Source organism: Schistocerca gregaria, chromosome 1, assembly GCF_023897955.1.
Source record: "Schistocerca gregaria isolate iqSchGreg1 chromosome 1, iqSchGreg1.2, whole genome shotgun sequence".
Classification (NCBI taxonomy): Eukaryota; Metazoa; Arthropoda; class Insecta; order Orthoptera; family Acrididae; genus Schistocerca; species Schistocerca gregaria.
In genome coordinates, this window is record NC_064920.1 from 292,513,388 (window position 1) to 292,528,471 (window position 15,084).

The 15,084-nt window shown below is 42.5% G+C and overlaps 1 protein-coding gene across 4 annotated transcripts in view; it reads right to left on the reverse strand.

Annotated features, from left to right (window-relative positions):
• The window catches only part of LOC126341609 (uncharacterized), a 142,661-nt gene that overhangs the window by 46,320 nt on the left and 81,257 nt on the right, over positions 1-15,084 (reverse strand). For all 4 annotated transcript variants that reach the window (XM_050001786.1, XM_050001788.1, XM_050001787.1 and 1 more), the window contains one exon: positions 4,891-5,017. In XM_050001786.1, coding sequence (XP_049857743.1) covers positions 4,891-5,017 — 127 coding nt within the window. The remainder of the gene's footprint in view (positions 1-4,890; positions 5,018-15,084) is intronic.

A 15,084-nucleotide genomic window follows, 5' to 3' on the forward strand; every position in this document is an offset into this window, starting at 1 on the left:
CGATTACCCATGTTCGTAGCAAATTAGAGACAAAAAACTGCTAACTTGACTTACTCCCACTTACAGCAGCGCCAAGACACGATCTGTTTAAATACAAAACGAGGACATATTAAGTAATGTATGTTAGGACATTTTCTCTTGCATCCCGCTGTCTTATTTATCATGCAACAATCTTACCTCTAGATCTGCAACATGTGCCTGCAACGTAACTTACCGAACTGGTGTAATAACAGGAGAGGCATTCAATAAGCATTGCAACACTTTTTTTCTCAGCTAACAGCGTTTTAAAAAATGCGGCATTTGTTGTGGAATATCGTGGATTATTCCCGCTTAAGCTCCTTTAGTTTTATAAAGTTTTCGATCGGTAGCGGCGCTATACGTAGGCCACATATTCATAGGCGCTTACAGAAAGTCTACGGAGACCTGGCTGTGAACAAAAGCACCGTAAGTCGTTGGGCGAGGCGTCTGTCACCATCGCAACAAGGTCACGCAAACCTGTCCGATCTCCCGCGTGACGGCCGGCTGCACGCAGCTATGGCTCCCGCAATTTTGGAACGTGCAGACACTCTCATTCGAGATGATCGACAGATCACAATCAAATAATTCGCTAGTCAATTCCATATTTAGCGTAACACAAGTTTGCGCGCCCGATAGGAGCTCACAAAACTTCATCCTCCACGCTACAGCCTGGATCTCGCACCTTCCGACTTTCATCTGTTGGGCCCAAAAAAGAATGCACTTTGCGGGAAGCGGTACTTGGGTGACGGGTAAGTTATTCATGCAGCAAGACGTTGGTTCTGTCGTCAACCAGTAGAGTGGTATCAAGCGGACGACCGGGCCCTCCCAGTAAGAAGGCGAAAAGCCGCCGCTTTCAACGGAGATTATTTTGAAAAATAGGATTACATAGTCAAAAGAGTGGGGAATAACAAGTTGTATTGGAATCCTGAATAAAATCAATCTGCTTTAACAAAAAAAGTGTTCTGCATTAATTATTGAATGCCCCTCGTAGAAGGAAAAAAAAATTAGTACGAGGTCCGTCCTACGACAGAAAATTTTTTGGTAAAAATCGTTTAACTGTGTCCCATGATATTCGACATTAAATTTTATACAATTTTTCATACCTTCGTAATAATGTTTGGGCAGGGCATCCTCTTGCCCTGGAAATGAGAACTCAATTCCAAAGGTGGAAGAACCAGCTGATGATCAACGGCATTGGATGTGTAAGGCATCGGGAAACAACCACATTAAAAGACTACAGTTATCCCAAGCTCTATACATTCATGGTGGTGTCTGTTTGTTCTATATCGTGTCTCCCTACCACTTTCGCGCAACGACGCTCTGAGCGTGTTTTTTAGGGAATTGACTAGTTTGAACCTGGGACCTGTTGCTGGTAAGGAGACGCCAAACCACACATGACATGTAGAATTCAGAAGAGTTGAGTGAGACTAGCAATGATATAACCAAATACTAAATGATCTCAGCGTCAGCTCCACTGCACTCCCTGTAAAAGAATCTTAATACTAACTAAATTTAGTGGAAGGGGTTCAAGGCTTTCCTATTTTTAGTTAGCTGGTAAAATAACGTCGAAAAAGCAGTTAAGTTTAACATTGGAAATTTTATTCTACTCACAAAACATAGTTTATAAATTGCACTATTGATAAAGGGAAATGTTTTACTACAGGATGGTAAAAACCAACTGCGTTCAACAAAAATGTGAACGAATATTCCCTGAATGGGTTTCCAAATTCTACAATCCATCGAAGGATGGCCTATGCCATATCACATCTATAATCTAGGTTTAATTTAAGTTTCACAAAAGAAAAAACTATCAAAATGGTCTACAGTGACCCTCAATTATCTTTAATTACTTATCTAACTTGTCGTAAATGACAGTGGCTGATGTGGCTTCTCAATAACTACATAAAAGAAAAATCATCGCGTTTCAGATCTCTTCTTCAAGTGGCAAATGTGAACACCATGAGTTTTAATTAACGATCGACACTAGTATTACGCAAAAAGGGGGTGTAACAGATGAGACTTCTGCAGTTCTGAGTGAAGCCTTATGCACTAAAAAATGCGGCATCGCGTGCGTTCATTACCTTGTCGGTGTTTAGGCAGCGTCAGGGCAGCGGCGGGCAGCACAGCTCCGCTCACCTCGCCATCTCGGAAGCAACTCCCCCCTTACTACCTTACTACAATTTACTGAAGTTGGTTAAAAAAAACTATCTGGCTCTGTTTTCATCTGACCAATCAGGGCCTCAATGTTAACCTTAAGCTCCACCTACAAAAATTCTCTCTATGCAATGAGAAACGTTATACTTTTCGTGGTGGGGCAATGTTTTTAAAGATTGCAACGTAACAGAGACGCAAAAAAGTCTCACGCTAAAACCTGCAGCTGGTGTGGTCCTTTTAGTGTTATCGTAAGATCTATACTATTCTTCTGGAGGCTCTATCTTTTAATATGGGCTGACGGGTGGTCCTAAAGTAACAGACATGCGAAAAAGTCTCACGCTAAAACTTGTGGGTGGTAGTGGCCCTTTTTGTGTTATCGTAAGATCTATACTGTTTTTCTGGAGGGCTCTAGCTTTTAACGTGGGCTGGGGGTGGTCCTTGACGTAACAGAGACGCGAAAAAGTCTCACGCTAAAACGTGCGGGTGGTAGTCTTAGCGGTAGGCTGCCGACGTGAGTGTCCAGTCCGTCCCTTATCATAGGGCCTTCTAGCTTAACACGGTTCTGCTCTCGGCTTCTGTTCTCGTTTCTCCCCTCGGAACTGCGTCAGTCTCACGGTGGGAAGGTACGACATGCATTTAGGCATTCTTGTGATAGTCTGTGGTATTCCATTTGCTCACTCGTTAGTCGTATTACTTTGGTTAATTTAATGTTACGATTTAATCGGAGCTATGTGACATACTACTGGATTTGCTTATCATGTCAGGGTATTCATGGAAGGTGTTGGATTTGCCTGACACCTTACAAAGCATCAGCAGTAAACCATGACAGCGGATATGAAACTTGGACGATTGGAAGAGAAGAGAGGCCCTGGAGATGTCCTATAGAAGGATGATGAAGATCAGCTGGAGAGGCAAAGTAACAAATGAAGAGGTGCTTAGAAGAGTACAGGAAACCAGATCTCGGTGGAGGCACGTCCAAACAAGAAGAGACAAACTTCTAGGACACATCCTATGACACAACAACATCATTGGAACAATAGCAGGAGGAGCTATTGAGGGAAGGAATTGGTGGGGGCGACCAAAGATATCATACATGCAACAGATCATGAATGACGTTGGATGTAACTATCATGTGGAAACGAAGAGGAAGGCAGACAGGAGGAGGAATGGCGCTCTGCTGCAAACCAACCTCAGGGTTGAACACTAGAAGAAGAAGAAGAAGAAGGAGAAGATCCATATACAGTCAAAGTGTATAAAGTATCAGACGAAGTGGTGGAGGTGACAGCACAGGGTATAGTATTATAAAATACGAGGGACATTTGAAAAGTCCGGGCAAAGTCCGAGAGATGGCACCACCGGCGCGTATCGAGGTCATGTTTAGTTAGTAGCATCATTGGAAAGAACGCACACGACGTTTCAGCCATATTGGTCTATTTCTTTGTGTTTGGCATTCGTGTGAATCAAGGAAGTCGAGTGATTGTCAAAAAAGATCGAATAGAATTTCATATGGTGATTAAACGTAACTTTATGAAAGGCAAAACGCCTCAGGAGACTAAAGAGGAGCTTGATAAACATTACTTTGCCTCTGGACCTTCGATTAGAACAGCTTATAAGTGGTTTCAAAATTTTCGGAGTGGTCATATGGTTATAAGTTACGATGAACGTTCTGGACGCCCTGTGGAGGTTACAACTGCAGAAATCACTGATAAAATCCATGTTATGGTGATAGATGCCACAAGAGTTACGGTGTGTGAGACTGCTAGTGCTGTGGGGATCTAGAATGAACGGGAAGACTAGGCTGCCATTCATCAACAGACACTCAGACACCTCCTTTAAAATCTCCCCAGCATAGTTCGAGCCGTCTTAAAGGCAAAGGTTAGACACATATTAATGTCCACTAATAGGAGTCCAGATACGTAGGATCAAGGTGTCCAGATACTTAGGATCAGATAGTAAATATTCATTACCAAAGGTTGATAGTAAAATAAATTCGTTTCAGCACACATTCTCAACAGAAAAACCTGTGTTCATTTCTATCATTATCATTTTATCTTTGGCATAAAATTTGCATTTTCCGAGTTAATGTCTCCACACTGTTCAGTTTCATTTCATTCAGCAATAAAGCTTTCCCAAGAAGCGAAACTCTCACACGGATATTTCCGATATCAGAATCACTTTGGCGAAACAAGAACACGATACTGGACGTTTTCTAGCAGTTTCCTAGCAATACTGGTAATATATGAGATATCCTGCTATACTTATTGCATGTAACGATAATTTGACATATCTTTGTCTTCCGTTCTCTTTCTTTATATTCATTTTAGTACATTAAACTCAAAGAAAACTGAACCATATCTAATAAAAATTGTGATACTAGTACTAAAAAAAAGGATAATCTGGTCGATGCCCTCAATTGCTTTATAGTCCCTTACTTTAGCTACGTACGGTCAACAATAGGAAATGAATACTATTCCCTGTACTAGGAACTATTGTACATAGTTTAAAAACTGTTATTTGCCGTTTCTGTTGTAACGGAATTCACTCTTTCACAGTCTTCATGACAAGTAATGATCATAATTGTACGTTGAGAGATAATGTGTGCTAGCATGTATAGTGATGTACGATATCATTTTCACACAACGTGACTAAACTTTGATAAAGTTCGATAAAAAATATACATAAATTTTTTATAATAATTAAGAGACGGGTACCACTTACTCCTCGTTGGTAAAGGGAGTAATTTCTTTTGGTAAGCAGCCCTCTTTGTTCATCCTGACAAGAAGGTGGATCATCTTGCACAAAGCGTTTCTCTTCGCTGTCCTCTTAGATCTTCCGCTTCCTGCAGCTGTTGGCAAAAACCTGGTAACATCATTTCTTAATTCATAATAATGACAGCAACAGTTACTAAATTTATCCAAGCGAAGTGTGTGTCTACCAATGAAGGTAGTATTGTGTCCTATTGTATTGGAAAGAGAGGAAGCTAGGTGCGTAATCAGAACGGATTAAAAATAAGTAGAATCTTTGACAGTTAGTAAACTACTCTTTCGTGGTGAAGCACACACGGTACGAAAAGTAGGCGGCCTGGAAATACTGAAGACAATGAAGAAAATAATTCATTGAGAACACGTGACAAACAAGGCATCTGTACAGTACTAGATAAATAAATTATTTCCTATAAGAAAAAGTTTACGTGTGTGCGAAATAATGCCATTTTCTCTTTCATCTTCGGAAGTAGAATGCGTTACTTCACCCACAGCGATATCTTGTGGTCACTGAATGTCTCTTCCCAATTGTTCAAATCCAGTGGTATTACTATCTCTTAAAAAGCAATTTTCATAAGGGCATTTCTCACCGAGCGTTCACTGGATACAATCTTTCTGTTGGTGGCACTACTGTGGAACATTAAACCAGAAATATCGTGGCTCCCACATTCTTCAGTATCTAGGAGAACGTGTTCAAAACTAATCCCTTTTCGATTTTGTATGTGAAAACTCATATAGATTTTTAAGCAAAACAACGTTATTGCCATTCCACAAATTTATTCTTCATGTCTAAATATTTATTTTTCAACATAGTCACCCTAGTGACAAGCACATTTCTCTCAGCGAGAGACCATTTTATTAAGATCGTCGCTGTTGAATGTTTGTTAACGGAGCCACAACCTCACCTCTGCTCGCACCACGTCATCACTATCAAAATGAAATACTGGAAGATGTTCTTGAAGTGAAAATGAAATTATCGTAGGGCATTTATTGGCCGGGATATCCCCTCGGAATTCGGCTGCCGTATTGCAAGTCTTTTTAGTTGACGCCACTTTGGCCACTTGCGTGTCAATGATGATGAACACACAACACTCGATCCCCTGCCGGGAATCGAACCCGGGCCTCCTTGCGCGGTAGGCAGTAACGCTAGCACTGCGCTACGGCGGCGGACTATTTTTTTTTTTTTTTTTTTTTTTTTTGGTTCAGATGAAAATTGGGTGGTAACTGGTCGTGACCGCATGGAGGACTATCGATGACAGTGAACCCAAGGCGTCGGATTGTTCCAGATGTCGAAGCACTCGTGTGTGGTCTGAGATTGTCATGCTGAAGGAGGGTACTCCATCTGTGGACGAACTCTTCGAACACGAAACTCGATTACAGCACTCTGTTTCTCACACTCTGTCTATACTTTACACATATTACATATTACAATACGCAGCCCTCTAGCGCAAGAGAGTTGCAAATATGTAGACAACAAGAATAAAGATGTAGAATGTTAACACACCACTGGCCATTAAAATTGCTACACCACTGAGATGACGTGCTACGGACGCGAAATTTTACCGACAGGAAGAAGATGCTGTGATATGCAAATGATAAGCTCTTCAGGGCATTCACACAAGGGTGGCGCCGGTGGCGACACCTACAACGTACTGACATGAGGAAAGTTTCCAACCGATTTCTCATACACAAACAGCAGCTGACCGGCGTTGCCTGGTGAAACGTTGTTCTGATGCCTCGTGTAAGGAGGAGAAATGCGTTCCATCACGGTTCCGCCTTTGATAAAGGTCACATTGTAGCCTATCGCGATTGCGGATTATCGTATCGCGACATTGCAGCTCGCGTTGGTCGAGATCCAATAACTGTTAGCAGGATATGGAATCTGTGGGTTCAGGAGGGTAATACGGACCGCCGTGCTGGATCCCAACGGCCTCGTATCACCAGCAGTCGAGATGACAGGCATCTTATCCGCATGGCTGTAACGGATCGTGCAGCCACGTCTCGATCCCTGAGTCAGCAGATGGGGACGTTTGCAAGACAACAACCATCTGTACGAACAGTCCGACGACGTTTGCAGCAGCATGGACTGTCAGCTCGGAGGCCATGGCTGCGGTTACCCTTGACGCTGCATCACAGACAGAAGCGCCTGCGAAGGTGTATTCAACGACGAACTTGGGTGTACGAATGGCAAAACGTCATTGTTTCGGATGAATCCAGGTTCTGTTTACAGCATCATCACGGTCGCATCCATGTTCGGCGACATCGCGGTAAACGCACATTGGAACCGTGTGTTCGTCATCGCCATACTGGCATATCAATGGCGTGATGGTATGGGGTGCCACTGGTTACACGTCTGTGTCATCTCTTGTTCGCATTGACGGCACTTTCAACAACGGACGTTACATTTCAGATGTATTACGACCCGTGGCTCTACCCTTCATTCGATCCCTGCAAAACCCTACATTTCAGCAGGATAAGGCACGACCGCATGTTGCAGGTCCTGTACGAGCCTTTCTGGATACATAAAATGTTCGACTGCTGCCCTGGCCAGCACATTCTCCAGATCTCTCACCAATTGAAAACGTCTGGTCAATGGTGGCCGAGCAACTGGCTCGTCACAATGCGCCAGTCACTACTCTTGATGAACTGTGGTATCCTGTTGAAGCTGCATGGGCAGCTGTACCTGTACAAGTCATCCAAGCTCTGTTTGACTCAATGTCCAGGCGTATCAAGGTTGTTATTACAGCCAGAGGTGGTTGTTTTGGGTACTGATTTCTCAGGATCTATGCACCCAAATTGCGTGAAAATGTAATCGCATGTCAGTTCTAGTACAATATATTTGTCCAATGAATACCCGTTTATCTTCATTTCTTCTTGGTGTAGCTATTTTAATTTCCAGTAGTGTAGATGATTTCGTCTTGGTGTAGCAATTTTAGTGGCCAGTAGTGTAACATTGTCTTATTCAAAAAGCTTTAAGAGAGTTTTCACATAAAAAATTCAGAAGCTTTACTTTTCAGAATACTCTTGTAACGAATGCTAACGCACTTTGCATGCCTCTTAATATCCCTAAAGTGAAAGATAATATGTTCGTTGTACTACAATACCTTCGCATTCATGTATTTTGTTAATTAGAAACTAATAAATTTCATAGTGGCTGTGTAGGTTTCGTCCCCTTTTGGAAATACCATACTGGAGAAGTTTCGAGGTGCTCCTTGCAGCCGGCCGTTGTGGCCGAACGGTTCTAGGCGCTTCAGTCTAGAGCCGCGAGACCGCTACGGTCGCAGGTTCTAATCCTGCCTCGGGCATTGATGTTTGTGATGTCCTTAGGTTAGTTAGGTTTAAGTAGTTCTAAGTTCTAGAGGACTGATGACATCAGATGTTAAGTCCCATAGTGCTCTGAGCCATTTGAACCATGTTTTTGCTGTTTGTATTCTAGCAACTTCCGCGTAGTGATAACACTTGTTCGTATCATCCATCTTGCCATTTCGTGTTCGGGGAGACTTCACTAGCAGTTGGAGTCGTTCAGATCCATCCACCAGGCATTTGATTTACTAAATAATGTTACTCTGCAAATGGGTAATAACACCGTCACAACTGTAAGCCAAACACAGGTATTTGTCAATCACAAAACTTTTTATTCTCACAAAGTTTTATGATACCATGGGCTGCTTTCAATGAATGACGCTCCTACGTCCTTTTACTTCTTTACTGACAATTTTCTCATCTGAGAGATTAGTGGGTACTTGACGCGTGTCCAAATTGAGACATTTTGGCTATACAGAAGCCGGCATCAGACGATTTCAGCGATTTCTTACCAGGTTATAATTATTTTTGACAGTGCCAAAGGTTCGTTAGGAGCGTAATCATGATCTATATTTAGAAGACATGGATGCAAGGAGACTTTTTGTAGTAATACAGCGATACTACAAGGAGAATACGGGGTTTATTAAGGGTTGGGGGGGGGGGGGGGAGGTGGTTGTTTCTAAGCGACACTTGATCACTCGACAAAGCGGAGAATTATACAGGCTACCTCACGAGAAATAGCAAATATTTTAGGAGGCTGTAACATAGATTAAGACGATCAATGTTTCATATAGGCAACAAGTGTCCAATTTTTATTCGTTACAGATATACAACTGGTGTCAGAGATAATGTTTCAAATGGTTCTAAGCACTATGGGACTTAACATGTGAGGTCATCAGTCTCCTAGACTTAGAACTACTTAAACTTAACGAACCTAAGGACATCACATACATCCATGCCCGAGGCAGATTCGAACCTGCGACCGTAGCAGCCGCGTGGCTCCCCTCGACCACAGCGGCCGGCGATGATGTTTCATTTTGCATGTTGGTACTCTAGTTGCGTGCTGTGATTGACTTTTACATAAGTGATTTCTTCATCTGTGATTGCAATATGTTGGCCATTTCTCCAATATGTTACTTCGCTGAGTAACCCCGTTAATACCTATTACTGAAGAAGTCACTTGCACTCACTTCTGTATCAATATCACTCGCAATTCACGTCGGTGGCCCGACTAAGAGCCACAAGCCCCTGTGGAGACACTTTTCTGTGTAAATACATAACGTTCCTCGGAAGCTGTATCGGTAGAAATGGTCACGTTTCTTGACCGTCAAGGTCCACAGGGCTTACGCCTCTATATTTTTGCCTGTGGCGATGGTTGAAAGGATAAGTCTACAAAGAAGAAGTAAACACAAGAGACGAATTTATCTTTCGGTTATGAATAGGGCTGCTTTCACAAAAGTACGCCTAAACGAATTTAGAGTAGTTACATTTGTGTTGTCAGGAGAATATGAGAGTGTATCGCAGTCAGACGGGGAATTCATGAGAATTATCTACATCTACGTCGTCACTCTGTATATCACACTTAAGTGCATGGCAGAGGGTTCATCGAACCGATTTCGCTGTGGCCGAGCGGTTCAAGGAGCTTCAGTCCGGAACCGCGCTACTGCTGCGGTTGCAGGCTCGAATCCTTCCTCGGGCATGGCTGTGTGTGACGTCCTTCGGTTAGTTAGGTTTAAGTAATTCTAAGTCTACGAGACTGATGACCTCAGATGTTATGTCCCATAGTGCTTAAAGCCATTTGAGCCATCTGAACCGATTTCACGCAAATTCTCTATTATTCCACTCTCGAACAGCGCGCGGAAGAAAAGAACACCTATAGCTTTCCATGTGAGATCTGATTTCCCTTATTTTATTATAATTATCGTGTCTCCCTATGTAGGTCGGCGTCAAGAAGATATTTACGCATTTGGAGGATTAAAATTTCGTGAGAAGACCCCTCCGCAACAACAAATGCCTTTCTTTTAATGTTTTCCACCCCAAATCCTGTATCGCATCCATGACATTCTTTCCCTATTTCTCGGGGACTGATGACCTCAGATGTCAAGTCCCATGGTGCTCAGAGCCATTTGAGCCCTATTTCTCGATAATATAAAACATTCTGTCCTAATTTGAACTTCCTCGGTTAGCCGGCCGGAGTGGCAGTGCGGTTCTAGGCGCTGCAGTCTGGAACCGAGCGACCGCTACGGTCGCAGGTTCGAATCCTGCCTCGGGCATGGATGTGTGTGATGTCCTTAGGTTAGTTAGGTTTAATTAGTTCTAAGTTCTAGGCGACTGACGACCTGAGAAGTCAAGTCGCATAGTGCTCAGAGCCAACTTTCCTGGTTTACTCCGTTAATCCTATCCGAAATGATCCCCCCAATGCGCAGCAGTATTCCAAAAGAGAACGGACAAGCGTAGCGTAAGCACTCTGTTCATTAGATCTGATGCATCTTCTAAGTATTCTGCCAATAAAACGTCGTCTATGCTTCGCTTTCCTCACAGCATTTTCTATATGTTCCTTCCTATTTAAGTTGCTCTTAATTTTAATTCTTAGGTATTTATTTGAATTTACGGCCTTTAGATTTGATTGATTTATTGTGTAACCGAAGTTTAACGTATTGTTTTAGCACTCTTGTCGACGACCTCATACGTTTCATAATTTAAGGTTAATTTTCGCACCATACAGATATCTTATATAAATCGTTTCGCGATTGGTTTTGATCTTCTGATGACTTTACTAGATGTAAACGACAGCATTATCGGCAAACAGCCTAAGACTGCTGCTCATGTTGTCTCCTACATGATTTATAAAGATAAGGAACAGCAGAGGACCTGTAACACTGCCTTGGGGAACGCCAGAAATCACTTCTGTTTTACTCTATCACTACGAACTACCCGTCAGTCACTACGAACTGTGGCCTCTCCGACAGGAAACCACGAATCCAGTTGCGTAACTGAGATAATGTTCCATAATCATGCAATTTGATTACAAGCCGCTTGTGAGGTATGGCGTCAAATCCTTCTGGAAATCTAAAAATACGGAATCAATTTTAAATCCCTTGCCAATGGCTCTCAAAAACTTGTGTGGGTAAAAAGAGCTATTTTTATTTCACAAGAACGATGTTTTCTAAATTCGTGTTGACGATGTGTCAATATATCGTTCTCTTCGAAGTAACTCATAATGTTAGAACACAATATAGATTCCAAAATTATGCTGCATATCAACGTTAATGATATGGGCCTGTAATTTAGTGGATTACTCCTATTGCCTTTCTTGAATATTGATGTGACCTATGAAATTTGCCAGTCGTTGAGTATGGATTTTTCGTCGAGTGATCGGTTGTATATGACTGTTAAGTATGGAGCCATTGCATCAGCACACTCCGAAAGGAACCCAACTGGTATACAATCTGGACCGGAAGGTTTGCTATTATTACGTGATTTCAGTTGCTTCATTACACCGAGGATATCTTCTTCTTAGTTACTTAAAATGGCAGCTGTTTTTTATTTGAATTCTGGAATATTTACTTCGTCTTCTTTGTCGAAGGAATTTCGGTAAGCTGTATTTAGCTACACTGCTTTATTAGCACTGTCATCGACAGTATTTCCATTCCTATCATGCAGAGAAGGCATCTGTTATAATTGCTGCTAGCTCATTTTAGATTTGAACAGAATCTCTTTGGATTTCCTGTCAGCTTTCAAGACGAAGTTTGTTGTGGTAACTGTTAGCGTATAAGCTTCTCATGTTGAAGTCCACGCTAAATTTCGAGCTTCTTTAAATAAGTTGGTTTTTTGGGTTCGTTTGAATTTGGTATGCTTTTTTCGTTCTTTCTGCAACTTTGTTCTGACCTGTTTTATATACCACGGGAGGTCAGCTCCGTCGTTTGTTAACTTATTTAGCATAAATTTTTCAATTACTGTTGACGCTATTTCTTTCAGTTCAAGCCACATCTGGTCTGCACTTACAGTGTTAATTTGGAAGGAGTGGAGATTGTCTCTCAGGAGGGTGTGAAGCGAATTTTTATCTGCTTTTCTGAATAGATATTTTTTCGTTTATTTTTGGTGTGTTTGGGAATTACCGTATTCTGTCTCTCTACGACAAACCTGTGTTCGCTAATCTCTATACCCGTTTTGGTGCTCGTTATTACCACAGGGTTATTTGTTGCTAAGAGGCCAAATGTTTTTTCACAACCGTTTACTGTTCGAATGGTCTCATGAACTAATTGCTCAAAATAATTTTCAGAGAATGCTTTTAGCACAATTTCGGATGATGTTTTATGCGTACCTCTGGATTTAAACATGTATTTTCCCCAACGTATCGAGGCTAAATTGAAGTCACCACCAACTATAATTGTATGAGTCAGGTACGTGTTTGAAATGTGACTCATGTTTTCTTTATCAGAGAATGCTTTTAGCACAATTTCGGATGATGTTTTATGCATACTTCCGGATTTAAACATGTATTTTCCACAACGTATCGAGGCTAAATTGAAGTCACCACCAACTATAATTGTATGAGTCAGGTACGTGTTTAAACTTTGACTCATGTTTTGTTAGAACTCTTCAGCAAATTGTATCATCTGTGTTGGGAGGTCGGTAAAATGATCCAATTATTATTTTATTATGGTTGCCAAATATGACCGCTATCCATCCTAAATCGTAGGAATTATCAGCTTCAATTTCGCTACAACTTCAACTACTTCTAAAAGCAACAAACACGCCACCACCAAATATATTTAGCCTATCCTTTCTGGATACTGCTAGGTCCTTCCGAAAAATTGCGACAGAACTAATTTGCGGCTTTAGTCAGCTTCCAGTGTCTACAACTATTTGAACACCAGTGCTTTCTATTAGCATTTGGAGCCCTAGTACTTTCTCAACACGGCTACGACAGTTTCCGAGTGTTATTCCGATGGTTCCTAGATTTACGTTCTTCCTGTGTTTGACCTGCACCCTTTGAGACTGAGGCCCTTTTTGTGTTTCCCCGAGACCCTTTAACCTCAAAAACCGCTCAGTCCACGCCACACAGCCCCTGGATCCGGTGTAGCCGCATCCTGTGTGTAATGAGCTCTTGACTTATGTAGATCAACGTGGAACTCCACCACCCTACGGCGCAGGGTGAGGAATCTGCAACCTACATGGCCACAGAACCGCAGGGCCTCTGATTCAGACCCTCCACTCGGCTCTTTACCAGACGTCTTCAGTCGGTCCTATCGACTACGCTGCAAGTAGTGAGATCGGCTTTCATCTCGTAAGCGAGACTGGCAACCGTAATACTTCAATGAGCTGCTAGAAACTAGAAAGAATCTCTTCTAATCTAAAGCGACACACATAATTGGTACCGACGTGTGCCATCACTTGCAATTGGCTGCACCCTATGCTCTTCATGGAATCTAGAAGGACGCATTCCATGTCTGGAATGACTCCATCCGGTATGCACAACAGAGTACACGCGGACTATCTTCCCCTCCTTTACAGCCATATCCCTAAGGTGACTCATAATGCACCTAACATTGGAGCTCCACTGCCAATAATCCGACCCTCTTTTACTACCCAGATCTTGCAGGCTGAGAGGTCACAAACAGAATAAGCGACTGAATCTGGCCCATGAACATTGTCAGGCACACACATCACCAGGAACCTGTTTGTCTGACTAGCCGAGGAGGTTTTAATCTGTCCCCCTCCCCCGCACCCCAGAAAGAATTTCACAGCTTGCCATGCCCCGGGGGGAGCTCTCACTAGATTGCAGGTGAAGGGTCAACCTCAAATCGAGCAGTAACTGGGGTGGTCACTGGTGCAGACCGACCGTCGGGTTCGTGGGTCAGCCGGCCGTTGTGACCGCGCGGTTCTAGGCGCTGCAGTCTGGAACCGCGCTGCTGCTATGGCCGCAGGTTCGAATCCTGCCTCGGCCAAGGATGTGTGTGATGTCCTTAGGTTAGTTAGGTTTAAGTAGTTCTAAGTCTAGGGGACTGATGGCCTCAGATGTTAAGTCCCGTAGTTCTCAGAGCCATTTGAACCATTTGAACTCTTGGGTGGTTAGAATGTCCACTGGATCCTCAAAGCCGGTTCACAATCAGTTCACTATCAGTTTAATAAGTCACAGCTGCAAAATACTAACGCGAATTCTTTACAGAGGAATGGAAAAACTGATAGAAGCCGACCTCGGGGAAGATCAGTTTGGATTCCGTAGAAATGTTGGAACGCGTGAGGCAATACTGACGCTACGACTTATCTTACAAGAAAGATTAAGGAAAGGCAAACCTACGTTTCTAGCTTTTGTAGACTTCGAGAAAGCTTTTGACAATGTTGATTGGAATACTCTCTTTCAAATTCTAAAGGTGGCAGGGGTAAAATACAGGGAGCGAAAGGCTGTTTACAATTTGTACAGAAATCAGATGGCAGTTATAAGAGTCGAGGGGCATGAAAGGGAAGCAGTGGTTGGGAAGGGAGTGAGACAGGGTTGTAGCCTATCCCCGATGTTATTCAATCTGTATATTGAGCAAGCAATAAAAGAAACAAAAGAAAAGTTCGGAGTAGGTATTAAAATCCATGGAGAAGAAATAAAAACTTTGAGGTTCGCCGATGACATTGTAATTCTGTCAGAGACAACAAAGGACTTGGAAGAGCAGCTGAACGGAATGGACAGTGTCTTGAAAGGAGGGTATAAGATGAACATCAACAAAAGCAAAACGAGGATAATGGAATGTAGTCGAAGTAAGTCGGGTGATGCTGAGGGAATTAGATTAGAAATGAGACACTTAAAGTAGTAAAGGAGTTTTGCTATTTGGGGAGCAAAATAACTGACGAT